At 40.8% G+C, this 24395-nt stretch overlaps 1 protein-coding gene across 1 annotated transcript in view; it reads right to left on the minus strand.

Moving 5' to 3' along the window:
* Positions 1-24395, minus strand: part of NBEA (neurobeachin) — a 1472531-nt gene that overhangs the window by 990011 nt on the left and 458125 nt on the right. The window contains exons 11-13 of the mRNA XM_053708445.1: positions 20261-20369; positions 17367-17519; positions 16564-16732 (exon numbers count right to left, since the gene is read on the minus strand). Of these exons, the coding sequence (XP_053564420.1) occupies positions 16564-16732; positions 17367-17519; positions 20261-20369 (431 nt within the window). The remainder of the gene's footprint in view (positions 1-16563; positions 16733-17366; positions 17520-20260; positions 20370-24395) is intronic.

Genomic DNA, 24395 nt, shown 5'->3' on the forward strand with positions numbered 1-24395 from the left:
TCTCCTAAGAGACTGAATGCGAACATAAACTTTGCCTGCTGCTACCGTAAATAATACAGATGGTGGTGGTTGTCCGTTTTATTTCTACCTTCTCCTTGAAATATGAAACACATACAACTAGGGTGTTAGTAAATTCATCCAATGTAACAAAAAAAAGTTTTTTGGTAATGAATTTAGTGAATAACTATTTTGGGACACCTAGCACTTTGATACCCATGAGTATAGATAGGGCTAGTATATTGGTGAGTCACCGAAGATTGTTGTTTAATTTTGCTTAGAGATTTTATATAATGATGAATAGTTTAATTTGTAATATATGTATATATTGTTCTGTCAGTTCAGCCTCAGATGCTTTCCTCGTACCGAACGCTAGTGTGACACTGAAGTTTCCATCGGACGGGTGCATTGTGTATTTCATTGCCATGGCAACGGGTGATGTGGTTGATGTTTTCCACTTGCACACACTGATAACGTCACTTAGGAGCGTCAACACTATTGACGCATGTTGCCTTGTGATGATCGGAGGACTGATTGTTTCTGAAAACAGCTGATACTGATCTAAGTATTTGGTATGGGGTATTTAAGTAATGGGTTTGTATATTGTTAGTTATGTCTGCACGGCCTCCATTGCAGAACCCAAAGTCGTTCTATTTAACCTTCCCATGAGCTTCAAATGCAAAATCAAAAAGAATTTAGGACAAGTACTCCTAAATGCTGAATGACAATTAGTAACTAAATTTTGGAAATATCCTGACCTTCCATCTATTCTCAATTGGAAGGAGAGGATGAATAAAACTCTCCTTTTAGAGAGATTTCAATATATGAAAACAGACCAGTTAGATACATTTTATGATATATTGGGTTTTTTTTGTTTTTTGTTTTTTTATATTTTTTATTGAGGTGAAAAATTGGCATACAAACAAAAAATTGCAGCAGTATACAGTAGAAATCTAGAATGGCTTATAACAGGGTACAATGCGTAAATTCTAGGTTGATAAACATTACATGTGGTCTCAATCACGTTAAGCAATACGTAAAACATCTTCATCTGCCACATGGATAAAAGACAAATAATACAATAGGTCACTGAAATGCCAATAAAAGTATAGAACCTTCATATTTATCTAAACGGCCGCTCTTGGGCCTCAAAACAAACAATATTAAACAGCTATAACGGAAGGTTACACCAAGGATAAGAGGCCCCTTTTGGACCCCATCATGAAAACCTCAGATTTTAGTATAATTGCGTATATAGGATTGGTATAAAACACGCTTAAGTAAGTAAATTTAATTTAACAGGGTACCAATCCTGGCTTGCCATTAGGTACCCTGTCAGTATACAAGTTAAAAATGTGGAAGGCTCAGACATCTCGGCCGCAGATGTCCAAGCTCCCGGTGGCATGTAAACTAGTAGGGAACACCATAGCAGTGATCCCCTTAAGAGAGTATACATAGCAGGCTAACACATGTAGAGGGAGGGAAAAAGGACATTGGTTGGTAATTTAGTTGAGCCATAAATAGTACCGTAGTACACATCCAATTCAGCACAGAAAAAACAACCCTCAAGGGGAGCATTTATAACTACTTAACATAATAAACTTGTCCAGTTGGAAACAAGGTATAATAAACATCATATCTTTCACTCAAAATCCATATAGACTATATATATATATTTTTGTAAGCACAAACCCACACTGCTAACGCCCAAAAGTTCAGTTGCACCCTGAAATTGCTATCCCCATAATATATTGCCATAGTTAGCAGTAAATAGCATATTACATTCACTTTATGTAAATTTAACAAAAACCCTAAGGGCAGTAGGCTATGGCAGAATACTGACATAATGCTGATAATCAGAGACTCAAATGCTGGCTTGCAAAAATGAGGTACATAGGTAAGGTTAAGCTATGGACATGACGCACTCTGGGAAAACTAATCAATATCTTGTGGTAGGTGACATGTTTAGAAGCCTACACATTTGGATTAAAATAACGGGTGAACATATGCATTTCTATATTGCAACCAGTGGAGATTAAACACAGTCCGGTAAAATACAAACATGTCTGTCCCAGAATATTTTACCGCTGCAGGGGTCCAGCTGGGAGTATATGTGCTAGCCGATACCGGCCCTATGAGAAGTTGGTGGATTTCCCTGTAGCGTTAGTGTCTGAGCCGAAATTACCCCACAGTCAAACAGCACCAAGAAGAGAGTCAGCTTAAGAAGTAGAAAAACGGACATTGTATGGGCCAAATAGAGCGGCATGTATTGAAGGGGGATTTGCACCCCTACTGACTTCGTATCTATTGTTGCGCTGTGCAGTTTCAGGGACCCGCCGTTATGTCCGTGAGTCAAATCTGGAGTGAGAGCTGTGGGTGGGTTTGTACTGGTGTGAGGGAGGGTGTCCGCAGCTACGGTAGTACTTACTGCCCCACCAGCTGCCGGAAAATCAAGATGGCCTGGTTCTTTTGATGTGTCGCCCGTCTGTTCCACCATTGCTGTGTTGCAGTCAGGGGGAAAGCGCCGGGGCCCCGCAGCGCCACTCCCATCTCGTTCACTTAAGATAGACTCAGCAAGGTCGGGCTGCTGAGGCCGACAGCCGCCATTTCTTTGAGGAGCAGCATACAGCTTGTCAGCCAGACTAGCGTGGTGGCTTTCGAGTAGGTATCTTATCTCCTCCAAAAAAGGGAGATGGAATCATCATAGTGCAGGATAGGTCGGAACCCTTGAGAGATAGAAGGTTTACAGCTGCCTGTGAGTGGGGTAGATGGCTAGAGGTCTGCAAGATGGCGGCTCTCTCCCTCAACTCTGTAGTGTATAGCAGTGATGGAAGGCTGGTGCAGTCTCTCCGGACCCCAAAAAGTTCACAGGAATACGCTTTCAGTTCTTAGGTCTATCCACCTAGGTTCAGGGTTGAAAAAGATCACAATAAAGTGTAGAAAGACATCTAAATTAAGATCCTGGGCCCGGGAGCTGCACCAGAACACGTCCTATCAGCTCTGCAGTTGGCTCCGCCCCCCTTTTTTGTTTTTTTTATTGTAATTTTTATTGAGGTTTAATCAAGACATATATACAACATATGGTAATAAGACGTGGTTACATAGTCGTTCCATACACTCAATACATTAGTCAAAGTTGTATAAGAGGCATGCTGCTAGTGACAAGAAGAATGTATATTGTGGCCTTTTTGGAAATAAAATAAACACAGTCTCATACACTTAAAAACAGAGGTGGATGCATGTAATAACCTACGTTAAATTATAGTGTTGTATATGCTTAAGACTCTCCAAGTTCACAGGAGGTCACTTTTGGACCTTATATAATAATATAATAATTAACCATATAGAGAGTATCATGCTACTAAAGTGACCTCTCTTGGGTCACAATGAACCTCATATTTGTTTTTCATTGGTATTTAAACGCTTTGGTATATCTAAAGGCAAACAGCACAGGGGAATTCTACAAAAACAGAAGATCTGTAAGACAAGGCAAGAGGTTGCAATGCATAATACCTGCAGATTTGATGGCGTAAATTTTGACATAAATAACCTTAGCTCCCCATCATGAGGATCATTTAGGAGCCTAGCATACAAGTTGCTATTGAAGAGGTGGGATAACAATTTTATGCATGGTATTGGCAAACATTACATAACAGGGTATGAAAAAGACTATACTGCCTATCCTGACATTAAAAACTGGGCTGTTGGAAAGGAGAAACGACTGAGGAGCCACCATAAACAAAGTAGGGAGCATGGCAATAGTAGTGAAACTAAGCTAAAACAATATCATGCAACGCTGCGGTTCAAATTTGGTAGCTTTCATTGATTTGGGCTAACTAAACAGACACAGCATAGGCAGTTTTTGACAAATAAATTGTGGATATTGTGGTTGGTAATACTTTTAACTATTTACATAATATGCTGCCGACATGCCAAGAAACATCTACAATTGATGATCATGTCAGTGTTTGGCTGGGTAATCTTATAAAGTCAGCTGCAAAGTCTGGCACCCCCAGAGCAACACCAACAAAAACAACCGCATCCGTGGCTCCAAATGTCTATAACTCTGTAGCCAAAAACAGAGCGTCCTTACCCCACTCCTATCCTGTAACGTAGGCAGTGCCATCCGACCCCCATTTTGAGGCAGTAGGCTGCGGGAACAATATCTCTCAATCTCCTCATGGAGGGCTGTGGACTAACAGGTCCGGATCGCTGTAAGCAGCAAAGTTCCATTGTGAGCGGTGAAAGGGGGCAATTAGTCCCTGGTGTAGTTGCTCTGCTAAGCTGGATATGGTAGTATGCCTTGCGCTGCTGCTCGGTTAGTCCTTGAGGTAGGCGATGCCAGCCCGTCAACCCACAATCTAACGGTAGACTCATCTCTCCGTTATAGATATTTGACTGGGCAGAGTCAGCAGACTAATATCGCACCCGCACGCCAGAGCCACTCCAATCTGGTATTGTAGTTTGTCGGCCATTTTCTTCGCACAGCTGTCGCTTTGTGCCTAGGTCAGACTCTCTTGTGCCAATACCCTCCTCAGCTTTTGCTTTGAGAGTCGCTATGTGTCAGGCGATGCAGACGTCGACCTCCCCAGCTCACCCCACTTCATCTCACAGGTAGGGAGTGACTCATCTGCATCTTGCAGGCTGGTATCCCGCTTCTGGCTTGATTCTGTGTCAGGCGGAGGGGTATGAGTCACGTCAGAACACAATATCCCGAGTACATGCTCCTCAAACTTGTCAAGGTGAATAGCCAGAAGGCTCTCAATAGTATATTACACTCTGTAGACCACATCATTTTCAGTTTCTCTCCTGTACTGTAAGATGTAAAGGGAAAAGAAAAACAGCGTAAAAGCTGCTCATACCCGTTCTAAGATTTACAGGGGGGTGTTGAGGACTGCTCCTTATGAGAGTTGCCACAGGCCTCAACGCTCCGGATCGACAATCTGGTGCTAATTTCAGCTCAATAGATTCAGTACGCTCTGTGTAGTTCAGAGACCTTAGTTTAAAGTACAGATGGCTTCATAAACTGCTGATAGTTGGCAAATTATCTGCATTCCACACGCAGCTACCGATATTGCTGCCATTCAAGGTGCTGCCCAGAGACACGCCCATGATATGTTGTTTTATTGGGAATTGTATTATAAAGTAAAATAAATAACTGATCCTCTCCCTTACTTTTTACTCTTTCCTGGGCCCAGCCTACACATGTACAGGGTGTTGATATTTAGTCTAGAACATACTAAAAGGTTCCTTTGCCCCTTATAAATATTAGTACTCTTAAATATGTAATTGTTTGCTCTTTTAAAGGGCAGCTAATCCCTGGTTCTACCATGTAAATGTTGAGTTTCCTATCTATGACTTCGGCAATATTTTTTTTAAATGATTGTGTTTGTCTTAAACTGTATTCACATTATTATTTTTCTTTGATATTTGTATTATAGTCAAACTAGTTAATACCTTGCTGGATGGGCATTATTCAAATGGACTTATCTACTATATTGAATACAAGACTGTATACCTGGACTCCAGCAGGAACTTTGACCATTGATTATAATTGTTATGGTCATAAACTTGCCGCTTCGTATCATCAGCTGGCTACTAAATGGTTTAATTGTACCTTTTTTTCTTGTTATATGTATTTAGTTGAAAAGCTAATAAAAAAATAAAAAACTTAAAGGACCACTTAATGCAGTAGAATTGCATAATTAACAAGTGCATAATAAAAAAAGACACTGCAAGAACATATACACTGAATTTCAAATAAACAGATATTGTTTCTGACAAATGTATTTATTCTCCTATTTTGCCGGCCCCCTGTATCATGTGACAGACATCAGCCAATTACAGACTAGTAATACGTATACCCTCTGAGCTTGCGCACATGCTCAGTAGGATCTTGTTCCCCAGAAAGTGTGAACATAAAAAGACACTGCAAAATTGGAAAGTGTCTTAAAACTGCTGCTCCATCTGAATCATAAAAGTTTATTTTGACGTGAGTGTCCCTTTTAAATATAATAATAAAAATAATAATTTGCGATTTATATAGCGCTTTTCTCCCTGTGAGACTCAAAGTACTTTACAAATATACTGTACCAACATAAGACATAAAAGTTAGTAGTTTCTGAAGGTCAGATAAGCGGACTAAATGCCTGATGGAAGAGGTGGGTCTTTAGCTTTTTTTTTTAAAAGTCTGTAAGGACGGTGCCTCTCTGATTGCGCACGGTAAAGAGTTCCAGAAAGTAGGGGCAGCGTGGCAGAATGCTCTGGAGCCTGAGTTTGTCCTTATTCTTGGCACTGAGAGGAGGGATGTGTTGGCTGAACTAAGTGAACGGGATGGGATGTAGGGTGTCAGGAGCTCTTTCAGGTACTGTGGGCCTTGGTTGTTTAAGGCTTTGAAGGTCAGCAGGCAAATTTTAAAATATGTTCGCCATTTAATTGGAAGCCAATGCAGGGAGTGGAGCACAGGTGTTATGTGGCAGGAGCGAGTTTGATTGGTCAATAGTCTGGCTGCTGCGTTTTGTACCACCTGAAGGTGATGGAGTTCTTTTTTTGGGAGGCTCAAGTAAAGTGCATTGCAGTTAACTAGCCTAGAGGATACAAATGCATGGATTAATGTTGGCATATCATCCGGTGGAATTAAGTGTTGTATCCTGGCTATGTTTTTCAGATGAAAGTAGGCAGATTTTATTATGGAGGAAATCTACTGTTTAAAATATAGTCCAGCGTCAATCAGCACTCCGAGGTTTCGTACCTTTGCTGAACTAACGAGTTCAGAGCCTCCAAGCTCCAGGCCAGTTGGGTGATCGTGGGATATTATTGATGCCTGGGGTCCCCTCACCAAGAGTAACTCTGTTTTGTCCGGGTTCACTTTGAGCATTCATCCATTCTATGAGGTTTATGCGGCATGCTGGGTCTGTAGTATCTGGAGAAAAGGAGAAGTAGAGTTGTGTGTCATCAGCGTAACAATGATACCTTAGGCCATGTTGGTTAATGATGTCCCTCAGTGGTAGTAAGTAAATTGCGAATAGCATGGGAGACAGGATAGATCCTTGTGGAACTCCGCAGGCCAGTTCTGTTGGTTCTGATGAGCTTGATCCTGATATTACTCTCTGATCTACCAGCGAGGAAGGATTTAAACCAGTTAAGGACTGTGCCTCCTAGACCACAGATGTACTGCAAGCGCTCTATTAGAATCCTATGGTCAATGGCGTCAAATGCAGCTGAGAGATCCAGGAGGATTAGAATGGAGTAATCACCTTTGTCTCTTGCCATGAGGAGATCATTTAGCACTCGGACAAGCGCTGTTTCAGTGCTGTGGCAGCATCTGAAGCCTGACTGGAAAGGATCGAATATGTTTAGGCGAGATAGATGGGCTTCCAGTTGAGTTGCCACTACTTTTTCAATTATTTTCCCCAGAAATGGGAGGTTGGATACTGGTCTGTAATTAGTCATGCAGTCTGGGTCTAATAAAGGTTTCTTTAGGAGTGGTTTTACCACAGCTTCTTTTAGAGGATCTGGCAAGTCTCCTGTTTTTAGTGAACACTGCACTATTTTTGTGAGGACTGGGGCGAGTGTTTCAATGCATCCAGATATGAGCTGAGTTGGAGCAGGGTCTAAGTCACACGTAGTAGGGTGCAACTTCTGTATGGTGTTTTTAACTTTTTTTATATCCACATTTGTAAAAGTGGACCATAAACTGGGGCAGTCTGGCATTCCATTGTAGTGGATCTGGTGTGTAACTGTTTGGCCTGCTGTGATAGCGGTTCGGATTGAGGAAATCTTGTCTCTGAAGAAGTTTGCAAATGCTTCACATTTATCCTGAGAAAAGGTGGTGGGGATAAGCATGCATGCTGGTTTGCAGAGCCTTTCTACTGTGCGAAACAGTTGCCTGGGTCTATTGTGGGAGAGTGCAATTTTGCGTGATAAAAATGAAGATTTTTTCTGAGTTATCTTGGATTGATATTTATTTAGATGTTTGGTAAGAGCAGCTTTATCCTCTGGATCATGTGTTCTGCGCTACTTTCTCTCGAGCTTACGTCCTGTTTTTTTCTCTGATGGAGCTATCAAACCACGGTGCATTGTTGTGGGTTTGGACAGTGCGTATGCAAGATGGTGCAATGCTTTTTAGGGTGTCTCTCATGGTTTTGCTGTAGAGTCGGACTAAGGAGCTGGGGTCTTCGCAGGTGCCCATTAGTTCACTTAGATCCATATGTGATGCTACATCCAGTGGTGTCACCCCTTTTATTGAGTGGTGTTTGACCAGGTTCTGAGGCTGGTGTCTGGTTGATTGTGATGCAATGGAGAAGTGAATGGAGTGGTGGTGTGACCAGGTAACTGTGTTTACAGTTACTGGTGACACTTCTAGTGCAGACTGAAACACTAGATCAAGTGTATGACCTTTTCTGTGGGTGGGAGTGGTGACGATTTGTGTAAAGCCGAGTGTACTCATCAAGTTGAGGAGATCCTGCCCAAGCAGGGATAGGGTGTTGTCAATCCAAGTGTGGAAGTCTCCTAATATAAGCCATCTGGGGTGTTCAAGGATTAAGACAGCCAAAAGGTCTGAGAGTTCCTGAAAAAATCTCTTCCCATCTCCTGGGGGTCTGTATATTAGCAGTATTCGGAATCCTCTCTCTATTGAGAGGCTGGCAGCTACACATTCAAAAGATTGGGTTTTGTGGACTGATATTGGTCTGAGATTTAAGGATGATTTTGCACAGATCATAACTCCGCCTCCCTTGCGATCTTATCTCGGGTGGGGGAACACTGTGTAATTGTCTGGAATAGCTGCCTCTAGAATAGGCCCTGCATTTTCATCTAACCATGATTCAGTGATGCATGCTAATTCGCATGTTTCAATAAGGTCGGAAATAATAGCTGTTTTGTTCTTTATTGATCTGGCATTTCATAGGATTGCTCTGATAGGACAGTCTTGGGATTCTGAGTTTTTGCTCTGTACTTTGGAGACAACGTGTCTTCTAATAGGGATCACACAAAGAGATTTTCTTGATTTGATAGTGCGGTTTTTGTGGCTTTTAGGTTGGATCACTTCAATTGGGCTTGCGGGTGGACAGGGTGGTGGGGCAGCTGTGATAGTGTCAGGATATAGAACTTTAAATTTTGATTTTCCTCCACGACAGCCCCTGTTGGTCCCTTAGAAAATGCTGAGTGATTTTAGGGTAGCCACTAGTGAGGGACTAAGTGCTGCGACCGCTTTTTGGGGCCTTAAGGAGTGCAGATGTGAGGGCGTATAGGTGGTCATTCCCTCTGCAGTGAAGGGGTTAAAATAGCTTCTAGTATTTGTAGGAATGTTAGCAGTGGGGGCTGGTTACATTGCCCTGCTCTATAGGATTCAGGCCAGAGTGATGTGTGAGATTTTGCACTTCAGGCTGCATTGTAGATAACAGATAATAAAGCATGCAGGGGTTTTAAAACCAATGTATTTTAGTAAAAACAGAATTTATGTTTACCTGATAAATTTCTTTCTCCAACGGTGTGTCCGGTCCACGGCGTCATCCTTACTTGTGGGATATTCTCTTCCCCAACAGGAAATGGCAAAGAGCCCAGCAAAGCTGGTCACATGATCCCTCCTAGGCTCCGCCTACCCCAGTCATTCGACCGACGTTAAGGAGGAATATTTGCATAGGAGAAACCATATGGTACCGTGGTGACTGTAGTTAAAGAAAAATAAAATATCAGACCTGATTAAAAAAACCAGGGCGGGCCGTGGACCGGACACACCGTTGGAGAAAGAAATTTATCAGGTAAACATAAATTCTGTTTTCTCCAACATAGGTGTGTCCGGTCCACGGCGTCATCCTTACTTGTGGGAACCAATACCAAAGCTTTAGGACACGGATGAAGGGAGGGAGCAAATCAGGTCACCTAAATGGAAGGCACCACGGCTTGCAAAACCTTTCTCCCAAAAATAGCCTCAGAAGAAGCAAAAGTATCAAACTTGTAAAATTTGGTAAAAGTGTGCAGTGAAGACCAAGTCGCTGCCCTACATATCTGATCAACAGAAGCCTCGTTCTTGAAGGCCCATGTGGAAGCCACAGCCCTAGTGGAATGAGCTGTGATTCTTTCGGGAGGCTGCCGTCCGGCAGTCTCGTAAGCCAATCTGATGATGCTTTTAATCCAAAAAGAGAGAGAGGTAGAAGTTGCTTTTTGACCTCTCCTTTTACCTGAATAAACAACAAACAAGGAAGATGTTTGTCTAAAATCCTTTGTAGCATCTAAATAGAATTTTAGAGCGCGAACAACATCCAAATTGTGCAACAAACGTTCCTTCTTTGAAACTGGTTTTGGACACAGAGAAGGTACGATAATCTCCTGGTTAATGTTTTTGTTAGAAACAACTTTTGGAAGAAAACCAGGTTTAGTACGTAAAACCACCTTATCTGCATGGAACACCAGATAAGGAGGAGAACACTGCAGAGCAGATAATTCTGAGACTCTTCTAGCAGAAGAAATCGCAACTAAAAACAAAACTTTCCAAGATAATAACTTAATATCAACGGAATGTAAGGGTTCAAACGGAACCCCCTGAGGAACTGAAAGAACTAAATTGAGACTCCAAGGAGGAGTCAAAGGTTTGTAAACAGGCTTGATTCTAACCAGAGCCTGAACAAAGGCTTGAACATCTGGCACAGCTGCCAGCTTTTTGTGAAGTAATACCGACAAGGCAGAAATCTGTCCCTTCAGGGAACTTGCAGATAATCCTTTTTCCAATCCTTCTTGGAGGAAGGATAGAATCCTAGGAATCTTAACCTTGTCCCAAGGGAATCCTTTAGATTCACACCAACAGATATATTTTTTCCAAATTTTTGTGGTAAATCTTTCTAGTCACAGGCTTTCTGGCCTGAACAAGAGTATCGATCACAGAATCTGAGAATCCTCGCTTCGATAAAATCAAGCGTTCAATCTCCAAGCAGTCAGCTGGAGTGAAACCAGATTCGGATGTTCGAACGGACCCTGAACAAGAAGGTCTCGTCTCAAAGGTAGCTTCCAAGGTGGAGCCGATGACATATTCACCAGATCTGCATACCAAGTCCTGCGTGGCCACGCAGGAGCTATCAAGATCACCGACGCCCTCTCCTGCTTGATCCTGGCTATCAGCCTGGGGATGAGAGGAAATGGCGGGAACACATAAGCTAGTTTGAAGGTCCAAGGTGCTACTAGTGCATCCACTAGAGCCGCCTTGGGATCCCTGGATCTGGCCCCGTAGCAAGGAACTTTGAAGTTCTGACGAGAGGCCATCAGATCCATGTCTGGAATGCCCCACAGGTGAGTGACTTGGGCAAAGATTTCCGGATGGAGTTCCCACTCCCCCGGATGCAATGTCTGACGACTCAGAAAATCCGCTTCCCAATTTTCCACTCCTGGGATGTGGATAGCAGACAGGTGGCAGGAGTGAGACTCCGCCCAAAGAATAATTTTGGTTACTTCTTCCATCGCTAGGGAACTCCTTGTTCCCCCCTGATGGTTGATGTACGCAACAGTCGTCATGTTGTCTGATTGAAACCGTATGAACCTGGTCCTCGCAAGCTGGGGCCAGGCCTGGAGCGCATTGAATATCGCTCTCAGTTCCAGAATATTTATCGGTAGAAGAGATTCTTCCCGAGACCAAAGACCCTGAGCTTTCAGGGATCCCCAGACCGCGCCCCAGCCTATCAGACTGGCGTCGGTCGTGACAATGACCCACTCTGGTCTGTGGAACATCATCCCTTGAGACAGATTGTCCAGGGACAGCCACCAACGGAGTGAGTCTCTGGTCCTCTGATTTACTTGTATCTTCGGAGACAAGTCTGTATAGTCCCCATTCCACTGACTGAGCATGCACAGTTGTAATGGTCTTAGATGAATGTGCGCAAAAGGAACTATGTCCATCGCCGCCACCATCAACCCGATCACTTCCATGCACTGAGCTATGGAAGGAAGAGGAACGGAATGAAGTATCCGACAAGAGTCCAGAAGCTTTGTTTTTCTGGCCTCTGTGAGAAAGATCCTCATTTCTAAGGAGTCTATAATTGTTCCCAAGAAGGGAACCCTTGTTGACGGGGATAGAGAACTCTTTTCCACGTTCACTTTCCAGCCGTGAGATCTGAGAAAGGCCAGGACAATGTCCGTGTGAGCCTTTGCTTGAGGAAGGGACGACGCTTGAATCAGAATGTCGTCCAGGTAAGGTACTACTGCAATGCCCCTTGGTCTTAGCACCGCTAGAAGGGACCCTAGTACCTTTGTGAAAATCCTTGGAGCAGTGGCTAATCCGAAAGGAAGCGCCACGAACTGGTAATGTTTGTCCAGGAATGCAAACCTTAGGAACCGATGATGTTCCTTGTGGATAGGAATATGTAGATACGCATCCTTTAAATCCACCGTGGTCATGAATTGACCTTCCTGGATGGAAGGAAGGATAGTTCGAATGGTTTCCATCTTGAACGATGGGACCTTGAGAAATTTGTTTAAGATCTTGAGATCTAGGATTGGTCTGAACGTTCCCTCTTTTTTGGGAACTATGAACAGATTGGAGTAGAACCCCATCCCTTGTTCTCTTAATGGAACAGGATGAATCACTCCCATTTTTAACAGGTCTTCTACACAATGTAAGAACGCCTGTCTTTTTATGTGGTCTGAAGACAACTGCGACTTGTGGAACCTCCCCCTTGGGGGAAGTCCCTTGAATTCCAGAAGATAACCCTGGGAGACTATTTCTAGCGCCCAAGGATCCAGAACATCTCTTGCCCAAGCCTGAGCGAAGAGAGAGAGTCTGCCCCCCACCAGATCCGGTCCCGGATCGGGGGCCAATATTTCATGCTGTCTTGGTAGCAGTGGCAGGTTTCTTGGCCTGCTTTCCCTTGTTCCAGCCTCGCATTGGTCTCCAAGCTGGCTTGGCCTGAGAAGTATTACCCTCTTGCTTAGAGGACGTAGCACCTTGGGCTGGTCCGTTTTTACGAAAGGGACGAAAATTAGGTCTATTTTTTGCCTTGAAGGGCCGATCCTGAGGAAGGGCGTGGCCCTTACCCCCAGTGATATCAGAGATAATCTCTTTCAAGTCAGGACCAAACAGCGTTTTCCCCTTGAAAGGAATGTTTAGTAGCTTGTTCTTGGAAGACGCATCAGCCGACCAAGATTTCAACCAAAGCGCTCTGCGCGCCACAATAGCAAACCCAGAGTTCTTAGCCGCTAACTTAGCCAATTGCAAAGAGGCGTCTAGAGTGAAAGAATTAGCCAATTTGAGAGCATTGATTCTGTCCATAATCTCCTCATAAGGAGGAGAGTCACTATCGAGCACCTTAAGCAGTTCATCAAACCAGAAATATGCGGCTGTAGTGACAGGGACAATGCATGAAATGGGTTGTAGAAGGTAACCCTGCTGAACAAACATCTTTTTAAGCAAACCTTCTAATTTTTTATCCATAGGATCTTTGAAAGCACAACTATCCTCTATGGGAATAGTGGTGCGTTTGTTTAAAGTAGAAACCGCTCCCTCGACCTTGGGGACTGACTGCCATAAGTCCTTTCTGGGGTCGACCATAGGAAACAGTTTTTTAAATATGGGGGGAGGGACGAAAGGAATACCGGGCCTTTCCCATTCTTTATTAACAATGTCCGCCACCCGCTTGGGTATAGGAAAAGCTTCTGGGAGCCCCGGCACCTCTAGGAACTTGTCCATTTTACATAGTTTCTCTGGGATGACTAAATTTTCACAATCATCCAGAGTGGATAATACCTCCTTAAGCAAAATGCGGAGATGTTCCAATTTAAATTTAAATGTAATCACATCAGATTCAGCCTGCTGAGAAATGTTCCCTAAATCAGTAATTTCTCCCTCAGACAAAACCTCCCTGGCCCCCTCAGATTGGGTTAGGGGCCCTTCAGAGATATTAATATCAGCGTCGTCATGCTCTTCAGTAACTAAAACAGAGCAGCCACGCTTACGCTGACAAGGGTTCATTTTGGCTAAAATGTTTTTGACAGAATTATCCATTACAGCCGTTAATTGTTGCATAGTAAGGAGTATTGGCGCGCTAGATGTACTAGGGGCCTCCTGAGTGGGCAAGACTCGTGTAGACGAAGGAGGGAATGATGCAGTACCATGCTTACTCCCCTCACTTGAGGAATCATCTTGGGCATCATTGTCATTATCACATAAATCACATTTATTTAAATGAATAGGAATTCTGGCTTCCCCACATTCAGAACACAGTCTATCTGGTAGTTCAGACATGTTAAACAGGCATAAACTTGATCAGAAAGTACAAAAAACGTTTTAAAATAAAACCGTTACTGTCACTTTAAATTTTAAACTGAACACACTTTATTACTGCAATTGCGAAAAAACATGAAGGAATTGTTCAAAATTCACCAAATTTTCACCACAGCGTCTTAAAGCCTTGAAAATATTGCACACCAATTTTGGAAGCTTTAACCCTTAAAATAACGGAACCGGAGCCGTTTTAAGCTTTAAACCCCTTTACAGTCCCTGGTATCTGCTTTGCTGAGACCCAACCAAACCCAAAGGGGAATACGATACCAAATGACGCCTTCAGAAGTCTTTTATAAGTATCAGAGCTCCTCTCACATGCGACTGCATGCCATGCCTCTCAAAAACAAGTGCGCAACACCGGCGCGAAAATGAGACTCTGCCTATGCTTTGGGAAAGCCCCTAAAGAATAAGGAGTCTAAAACAGTGCCTGCCGATATTATTAAATCAAAATACCCAGAATAAATGATTCCTCAAGGCTAAATAAGTGTTAATATCAATCGATTTAGCCCAAAAAAAGTCTACAGTTTAAATAAGCCCTTGTGAAGCCCTTATTTACAATCGTAATAAACATGGCTTACCGGATCCCATAGGGAAAATGACAGCTTCCAGCATTACATCGTCTTGTTAGAATGTGTCATACCTCAAGCAGCAAGAGACTGCAAACTGTTCCCCCAACTGAAGTTAATTGCTCTCAACAGTCCTGTGTGGAACAGCCATGGATTTTAGTTACGGTTGCTAAAATCATTTTCCTCATACAAACAGAATTCTTCATCTCTTTTCTGTTTCTGAGTAAATAGTACGTACCAGCACTATTTGAAAATAACAAACTCTTGATTGAATAATGAAAAACTACAGTTAAACACTAAAAAACTCTAAGCCATCTCCGTGGAGATGTTGCCTGTACAACGGCAAAGAGAATGACTGGGGTAGGCGGAGCCTAGGAGGGATCATGTGACCAGCTTTGCTGGGCTCTTTGCCATTTCCTGTTGGGGAAGAGAATATCCCACAAGTAAGGATGACGCCGTGGACCGGACACACCTATGTTGGAGAAATAGACGTAATCAATTAGTTTTTCTTGTGTTTAGAAATGAAATCTGAGCATTGCTAAATGGATGATGAAATCCAAAACCCAATTTGTGCATGGGTTGAGTTTTTTTTAGTTTAAGTGTACCTTGTTTGTGGTGTTCAGCTGAAGGTATCTCTTTCTGGTAGTAAGATGGTCCAGTGGAAGTATATTTCCATCCGTTGAGTATCTCACTTTAGTAATGTCATCCGTTCAATTTCTATGAGTCTAGTTGTGCGTTATGTGGAGTCGGTATTGGTCCTTGAAATAATTATGATGAATTTTGAATGTAAGAAGGTTAAACTTAAGATAAATCCAGAAGAGGTCAGGAGCCTGAGGAAAGTGTGGCAGCCAGCAGCGGCACCTCCCCCCACTCGTAATCTGCCCCTTTATGGGGAGCTCATGTTTGATCTGTATTTCCCTTTAAAGTAAATACATTTATACTATGTGCCTTCTGATTTAAAAACACAAAACACAACATCAACAAAAAGATATCAACCTACAAAGTATCTGTCTACACAGAATATCAGCAATCTCAGACATCTATGTTCTTTTGAGTTCAAACTCAAATGCAGTAAAGCTCTACAGTAATTAGCATCTTGCTTATTGGTATCAGCACAACACATCTGAATCTTTATAAAGTGTGCATTGTTCTGTCAGTCATAACCATGAGATACAAAGTGTTTCTTACTAAGTGAAGGGCATGCATACAATCACATTTGGCAACAAATAACTTGCTTTTTAACTCAGTCTTATAACTGCAGCTTATTTGCAAAAACAAAACATTTAGTTTAATTGACTCATCTTAGTAGTAAGTAAAGCATTACTGTTTATTTTAACTTAGCTAGATTGTATTGTAATAAAAAGTTTGTAACACAAACAGGCAACATTTTCAGCTTAAAGGGACAGCATACTTAGGCAACAAGTTTATACAAATAATTGTATTCAAAGCCCCGGCAGAAACATCCTTTTAAATGGGCTAGTTTCTCTCTATGTGAGATTGATTTATACTATTGCCTCTTGTTTACATAGCTCTTTTACAGCAAGTACTGCAGTACTTGACATTTTCCATATATGAAGGCAAAGAAGCTATTTGTAAATCATGTAATACAGTCCAGCAGGTAAAATGGATCATTGGGAACATATTTAAGGGGAGAACGTGATACAGTACAATTGAATCAAGTGTCTGGGCACAAATATATAAATGTACATTAAGACTCAGAATATAAGTACTCACCAAGGCCCTTTGGATTAATTCCACTGCTGTCTATAGGATTAACAACCCAGTAGTAATATTTCAGTGTATGCATTAGCTGTAATACTGTTCCCACCCTGCGGATGGTGGTGTATATTGTGGCAGTGCCGATAAACTCAGCAGATAGGTAGGTATAGAGTGAAAGCTGCACCTGCAAAACAATAACATGATTCCTGGTGAAACCATTCTAAAAAAATCTACAAAATTAAAACATAATAAATGCACAAATGTTCTCCATCTGAAAGATCAATTCTGCTATAGAAGCTTTTTTGAGTATATAAAAAATAAAATTATATGTATACATGTGTATATTGCCGCTTTAAGGGAGGACATATGAAAAATACGTCAGGGGCTGTTTAAAGGAATGTTTGAAAAATTTTCCATTATAAGAACCCTGACATATCTATTTTTTATGTGTCCTCTTTTAAAACAGCAATATGGCAAACCTATAGAGAACACAGTCTCTAAACCCGGGCCCACCAAGACTACCACTCAGTAACCACATTTAACCCACCAAATTTTTTTTGTGTGCCTTGCGTTAGTACTGATAGTAAAATAATGCACATGTAATATTACATGTTAAATCCATTTATTAAGAGTAACTTATACCATTTGTAATTCTTAATTACAAATATAATATTTTTTTATTTTTTTTTAGGCATTATCTTTACAATAGTTTGAGCAATGTGGCACCAGCCAATGGCGTCCTTCCTTATATATATATATAAAAAATGTTGCCTCAACTATAAAGTGACTCCTAAGCAATATAATAGCCTGTTTATTACCTTTGCTGGTGTATGTATCCATATAGCTGGATTGAAAAGGATATGATCACAAAGCTGTTTCAGCAAAGGCGCTCCATGAGATAAACCATCCAAGTACTTTGCAAAAGACAAAAACTGCTCTAAAACCGCTCGGGTTATGTGAACTCTTGAAGACTGTAAAAGAAAGAAATTATTAAACAACCAATTTCCTAATGAAATTCAGAAAGCAAATATTAGCTCTTCGTTAATCATCTATTTACGCGTGCAGTTAAACAGTATGATGCACTGGACAGATAAACATGACAATGTCTAAATGTAGGAAACAATACAATCCTATTAATTACAATAATCAAATAAAAAAGGTGACAAAAACTTTACTTGAAGGTTTATGAAGGTGCATACCCAATGGCTAGTTGGTTATCTATAGGCACTGCAGCCCTTTAAAGCCGTTTAAAGGGACATTAAACATTAAAAGCAAGATAGAATGACATATACAAAAGATTTAACTGAATTATATGCTAATGTGTTATTGTTTAAATAAGTGTAAAAGTCTAGATGCCATAAAGTAAAAGGCATTGTTATGTTGTAACCTAGGCATTCCTAAGTTTAAAACTCTGTTTATTATCCTATCTCTTCTGCTGAGGCCAGTCAGAGACAATTATATATGAACTGCTAGAGTGATACCAAAGTGTTCAATGCCCCTTTAAATGAAATACAAATATTCAAAGTTGAAATATTTTGTTTCTATATTAAATTAAAATCACAAGGACATGCTTTAAAGTTATGGTGAACTTCCTAACACACAGAGCTGCAGATTAATATTTAAGATACCATAATTTTGAAGGCTATTAAACAGTCAAATAATATTTTATAGAAATGTCCAGTGGCACATGCTAAACTTAAGTAAGGTTGTCCTTCAGAGGGCTGTTTTGAGTTCTGGTTGTCTTATTTGCCAACCCAAAGACCATAAAGCACACATTTTCGTTCTGATTAAAAATGTGTAGATGGTTGCATGGGGCCCATTGGTCACCAGTTGGCCATACCTGCTTTAAAATATGCATATTGGATGGTGCTTGGGAAGTTTTTCACTGGAATGGCCTTCATGAAGTGTTAAAAGATCGCTTATCTTTGTAGGAGAAGACATTTTTGGGATATGCATGTGTAAATTCAAAAATAAGTTACCACCATCACTTACTTCATATATAAAATCACAAACTTTATTGTAGCATATTATCAGACGGATCCTAAGTCCATATCTAATAAAGTTTGAGGTTTTATATATAAAGAAAGTGCCAACAAAATATTTTTTAATTAACTTTGTTTACCCATCTACACCTGAGCAGCCGTAACACTGCTTGACAGTCCGTGTCACGTGATCACGTGAGTGAAGGACTGATCCAAAGACACTGGGCACTCATTTTGGGCCCGGTGGTATCACCTGTGTCCTGAGCTATTGGGTTGCTGATAACCCGTGAGTGGACTTTGGCAGCAGCGGCCTTTTATTTTATCCTTTGAAGAAGATCTGAAGACATCATAGGAGAAGTAACGGAAGTGCAGGGATATCGGTAAGTGTTACATTCTCTTAGTATCTGTGAATAATTGGATGTTAAGGCACACAGTTAAGCTGTTGGATTTATTTACCCTTATAATTAATGCTCAGAGACCTTTTTTGAAATGTGCATGTGTAAACCCAGGTGTGTCAGTTGGTAGCCTGTATGCAAATAATTCCTCAAAATGCATATCCCCAAAATATTGTCTGTGTCTAGCCATCAAGCCTAAATTTTTAACTTCCCTGTTAACCTTGAGCTTTTTTTGTGTAGGAAATTAAAAATAAATGGAATAGACAAAAAACTACCACATTTGGTTTTGGTAGATGGGTATGTACATTACTTTGATGTTATGAATATGTATAGCAAGATTTTGCAGGATCGCATAAAAGCAATTTAACAATACAGGCGTACACCGCAATAAAGCGAATATAGCAAAAAAGTGAGTCACACAATTTTTTTCGTTTCCCAGTGCATATAAAAGTTATATTTACACTATAGTGTAGGCTATTAAGTGTGCAACAGCATTATGTCTAAAAAACAATGTACATACCTTAATTAATAAAAACTTTATTGCTGAATAATGCTAATCATCTGAGCCTTCAGTGAGTCATAATCTTTTTGCTGGTGGTGTGCATATATAAGTGTGTATATATGTTTATTCATGTTGTGTATATATGTTGGAAAAATGGCATCGATAGACTTGACACAAACCTTCAAATTTGTAAAAAGAGCAATATCTGCGAAGCACAATAAAGTGAAACGCAATAAAACAAGGAATGCCCTGTACATTCAGCAAAACAAATGTAATTTTGACATAAAAAGTATAAAACAATGCATTTCCTTCTTTACACTATGATTATTTCTAGAGTCTGACAACACTAAATTTACCCCCATCTTAAACTATCAGACAACAAAGTTGCTTTTTGTGATGACCTATTTCCATTCCAAGACCTCTGAAATGTTTCAGTTTTATTCAAAATAATTTAAAGAATAAAATGTGGCGTTTGTTGCTCAATTGAGGGCAGCAAAATTAGTAAAAATATAAGTTTGGTTATTATTCATAGTGTTAAAACAAAGGCAAATCGCCCACAGTGTCAACATAGCTGAGTGGCGTAAAGCCTACAAGTTTCATGCATACTGCATTTCCTCAGGGAATACATAGGTCTGTAATCTTCCTCCTTATATGGAATTTCTAGCATTAACTCTTTCCTATACTTTTTTGGAAAGTTTAGATTTACATATAAAAAAATTGATATATTATGTTACCACTATAAAAGCGAACAACAAAATAGAATGACACTGAAAAAATTAACCTTCAGAACTCATGAAAAAATACAATTCATGATCAACTCTATAAAACCTTACCTTTTCCAGTAGGTAGCCAATGACTAAGAAACCCTTCCCGCCAAGCATCTGCTCCTGCATGGCTACTGAACTCTTTAACAGCTCAACAAGGAAAGCTAAAAGTGTTGCACTGATAGGAAAGAAAAAAATACAAAAGGGTATTAAATAACAAAATCCATCATTTATTTTTAAAGAACTTAAAAAATATCATCCAGAAAGAGGATCTAATTAATTTGATTTAGATTTTTCTTAAAATCATTTGAAAACATATTTTATCTATGATTATTTATAGGTTTATCAATTAACTAAAAAAAAAAAAAAAAAAAAACACAACAACTAATATATTCAGCCAGAAAATAGATAAATTGCTTTTCTTATGGAAAAATTTCCATTAAAGTTTAAATAAAATGTTTCAAAACGAAAGCCTCAAGGTTCAAGAGAAACTTATCAGGGAGTTTATAAATATTTCATGGTTTCATTATAAAATCTGAAATAAGTAGAAAAATGAAGAATGTCCTTAGTTTACATAAATACAACCACAGGGGTTTGTATTGATACTTCAACATGAAGATAGCAAAAGGCATTTACGGATTAAGTGAACATCATAAGGGGATGCTGCAACAGTGAATATAGAATATACCTGCCGCAACAATATATTTAGTGTTATCAGCCAATACAAAACATTCTTTTTAATAAAGGTGGATCTCAAAAGTGGAAATATTGAAAGAGACACTTAATAGCAGCGTTTTCCAAATACATTAAATAATTTAACACTTTCAGAGCTTCACATTTGTATGCCACTTCCTAAAAAGTTCTATAGAAGACTGCGGAATAATATTGAGAAACACAAAAAAATATTTGAGGCACACAAGAACTCTCTCCATTGAGACACTCTCTGCAATGACAAGGTTATGCTAGATTAGTGATGGCTAACCTTGGCACCTCAGATGTTTTGGAGCTACATTTCCCATGATAGTTACTCCGCAGTCTAGTTGGGCTTCATGGAAAATATAGTTCCAAAACATTAGGGGTGCCAAGTTTAACTATCCAAACATTGGAAAAGGGAAAGACCTAATACTTAGCAAATGTATGTCAAGTCATTGTGAAGCTAATAAGTATACATTTTGTTTCATTTTATTTATTCAGTAATACCCCATATATTGTTCTACTCACTATCTTCCTTGTGCCATGCATGAGCCTTTTATGCTATTCAGGATGGACCATGATTCATGGTTTTGTATGAACTGTTTTACTATTAACGCAATCCACAATCTTAATCATGTATGTATGTATCTTTATGTTGTAGTCATTTTATATGTTCTTTTTTGTTTTAATAAAACAAGATAGCAGTTTAACTAGAATGAGAACTTCTATGTAGAAAGATATGACACAAACATAAAATCAAAGGCATTCATATAAAGTAAATAGGCAAATTCCTACAGCAGGCAAATAAAAACACAATTTATGCTTACCTGATAAATTTATTTCTCTTGTGGTGTATCCAGTCCACGGATCATCCATTACTTGTGGGATATTCTCATTCCCAACAGGAAGTTGCAAGAGGATCACCCACAGCAGAGCTGTCTATATAGCTCCTCCCCTAACTGTCATAGCCAGTCATTCGACCGAAAACAAGCCGAGAAAGGAGGAACCATAGGGTACTGTAGTTTAAATTTAAAAATTACCTGCCTTAAAATGACAGGGCGGGCCGTGGACTGGATACACCACAAGAGAAATAAATTTATCAGGTAAGCATAAATTGTGTTTTCTCTTGTAAGGTGTATCCAGTCCACGGATCATCCATTACTTGTGGGATACCAATACCAAAGCTAAAGTACACGGATGAAGGGAGGGACAAGGCAGGAACTTAAATGGAAGGAAACACTGCCTGTAAAACCTCTCTCCCAAATATAGCCTCCGAAGAAGCAAAAGTATCAAATTTGCAAAATTTTGAAAAAGTATGAAGCGAACACCAAGTCGCCGTCTTGCAAATCTGTTCAAAAGAAGCCTCATTTTTAAAGGCCCAAGTGGAAGCCACAGCTCTAGTGGAATGAGCTGAAATCCTTTCAGGAGGCTGCTGTCCAGCAGTCTCATAGGCTAAGTGGATTAAGCTTCTTAGTCAAAAAGAAGGAGAGGTTGCCGAAGCCTTTTGACCTCTTCTCTGTCCAGAGTAGACAACAAACCAAGCAGATGTTTGACGAAAATCTTTAGTAGCTTGTAAGTAAAACTTTAAAGCACGGACCACGTCCAGATTGTGTAACACAAGGATGGAACAACAATCTCTTGATTGATTATTCTTGTTAGATACCACCTTAGGTAACAACCCAGATTTGGTACGCAGGACTACCTTATCCGTATGAAAATTCAGATAAGGAGAATGACATTGAAAGGCAGATAACTCAGAGACTCTACGAGCCGAGGAAATAGCTACCAAAAAAAGGACTTTCCAAGATAAAAGTTTGATATCTATGGAATGAAGAGGTTCAAACGGAACTCCTTGAAGAACCTCAAGAACCAAGTTTAAGCTCCATGGTGGAGCAACAGGTGTAAACACAGGCTTGATTCTAACTAAAGCCTGACAAAATGCCTGAACATCTGGAACATCTGCCAGACGCTTAACTAGCTGACAATCCTTTTTCCAAACCTTCTTGGAGAAAAGATAATATCCTAGGAATCCTGACCTTACTCCATGAGTAACCCTTGGATTCACACCAATAAAGATATCTACGCCATACCTTATGGTAAATTTTCCTGGCGACAGGCTTTCGTGTCTGTGTTAAGGTATCAATAACTGACTCGGAGAAGCCACGCTTTGATAAAATCAAGCGTTCAATCTATAGGCAGTCAGCCGCAGAGAAATTAGATTTGGATGGTTGGAAGGACCCTGAAGTAGAAGGTCCTGTTTCAGAGGCAGAGACCATGGTGGAAAGGATGATATGTCCACTAGATCTGCATACCAGGTCCTGCGTGGCCACGCAGGTGCTATCAGAATCACTGATGCTCTCTCCTGCTTGATCTTGGCAATCAGTCGAGGGAGCAGAGGAAACGGTGGAAACACATAAGCCAGGTTGAAAGACCAGGGTGCTGCTAGAGCATCTATCAGTGTCGCCTTGGGATCCCTGGATCTGGATCCGTAATAAGGAAGCTTGGCGTTCTGGCGAGACGCCATGAGATCCAGTTCTGGTTTGCCCCAACGATGAATCAGTTGTGCAAATACCTCCGGATGGAGTTCCCACTCTCCTGGATGAAAAGTCTGACGACTTAGAAAATCCGCCTCCCAGTGCTCTACACCTGGGATATGGATAGCCGATAGGTGGCAAGAGTGAATCTCTGCCAAGCGAATTATTTTTGAAACTTCTAACAACTCTAGGGAACTTCTTGTTCCCCCTTGATGGTTGATGTAAGCTACAGTCGTGATGTTGTGCGACTGAAATCTGATGTACCTCAGAGTTGCTAACTGAGGCCAAGCCTGAAGAGCCTTGAATATCGCTCTTAGTTCCAGAATATTTATTGGAAGGAGAGACTCCTCCTGAGTCCACGATCCCTGAGCCTTCAGGGAGTTCCAGACTGTACCCCAACCTAGAAGGCTGGCATTTGTTGTTACAATTGTCCAATCTGGCCTGCGAAAGGTCATACCTTTGGACAGATGGACCCGAGATAGCTACCAGGGAAAAGAATCCCTGGTCTCTTGGTCCAGATTCAGTTAAGGGGACAAATCTGTGTAATCCCCGCTCCACTGACTGAGCATGCATAGTTGCAGCGGTCTGAGATGTAAGCGTGCAAACGGCACTATGTCCATTGCCGCTACCATTAAGCCGATTACTTCCATACACTGAGCCACCGAAGGGCACGGAACGGAATGAAGAACCCGGCAGGAATTTAGAAGCTTTGATAACCTGGACTCCGTCAGGTGAATTTTCATTTCTACAGAATCTATCAGAGTCCCTAGAAAGGAAACTCTTGTGAGTGGGTATAGAGAACTCTTTTCCTCGTTCACTTTCCACCCATGCGACCTCAGAAATGCCAGTACTACGTCCGTATGAGACTTGGCAATTTGGAAGTTTGACGCCTGTATCAGGATGTCGTCTAAATAAGGGGCTACTGCTATGCCCCGCGGCCTTAGGACCGCCATAAGCGACCCTAGAACCTTTGTAAA

The sequence above is a fragment of the Bombina bombina genome, chromosome 3 (genome assembly GCF_027579735.1).
Source record: "Bombina bombina isolate aBomBom1 chromosome 3, aBomBom1.pri, whole genome shotgun sequence".
NCBI lineage: Eukaryota > Metazoa > Chordata > Amphibia > Anura > Bombinatoridae > Bombina > Bombina bombina.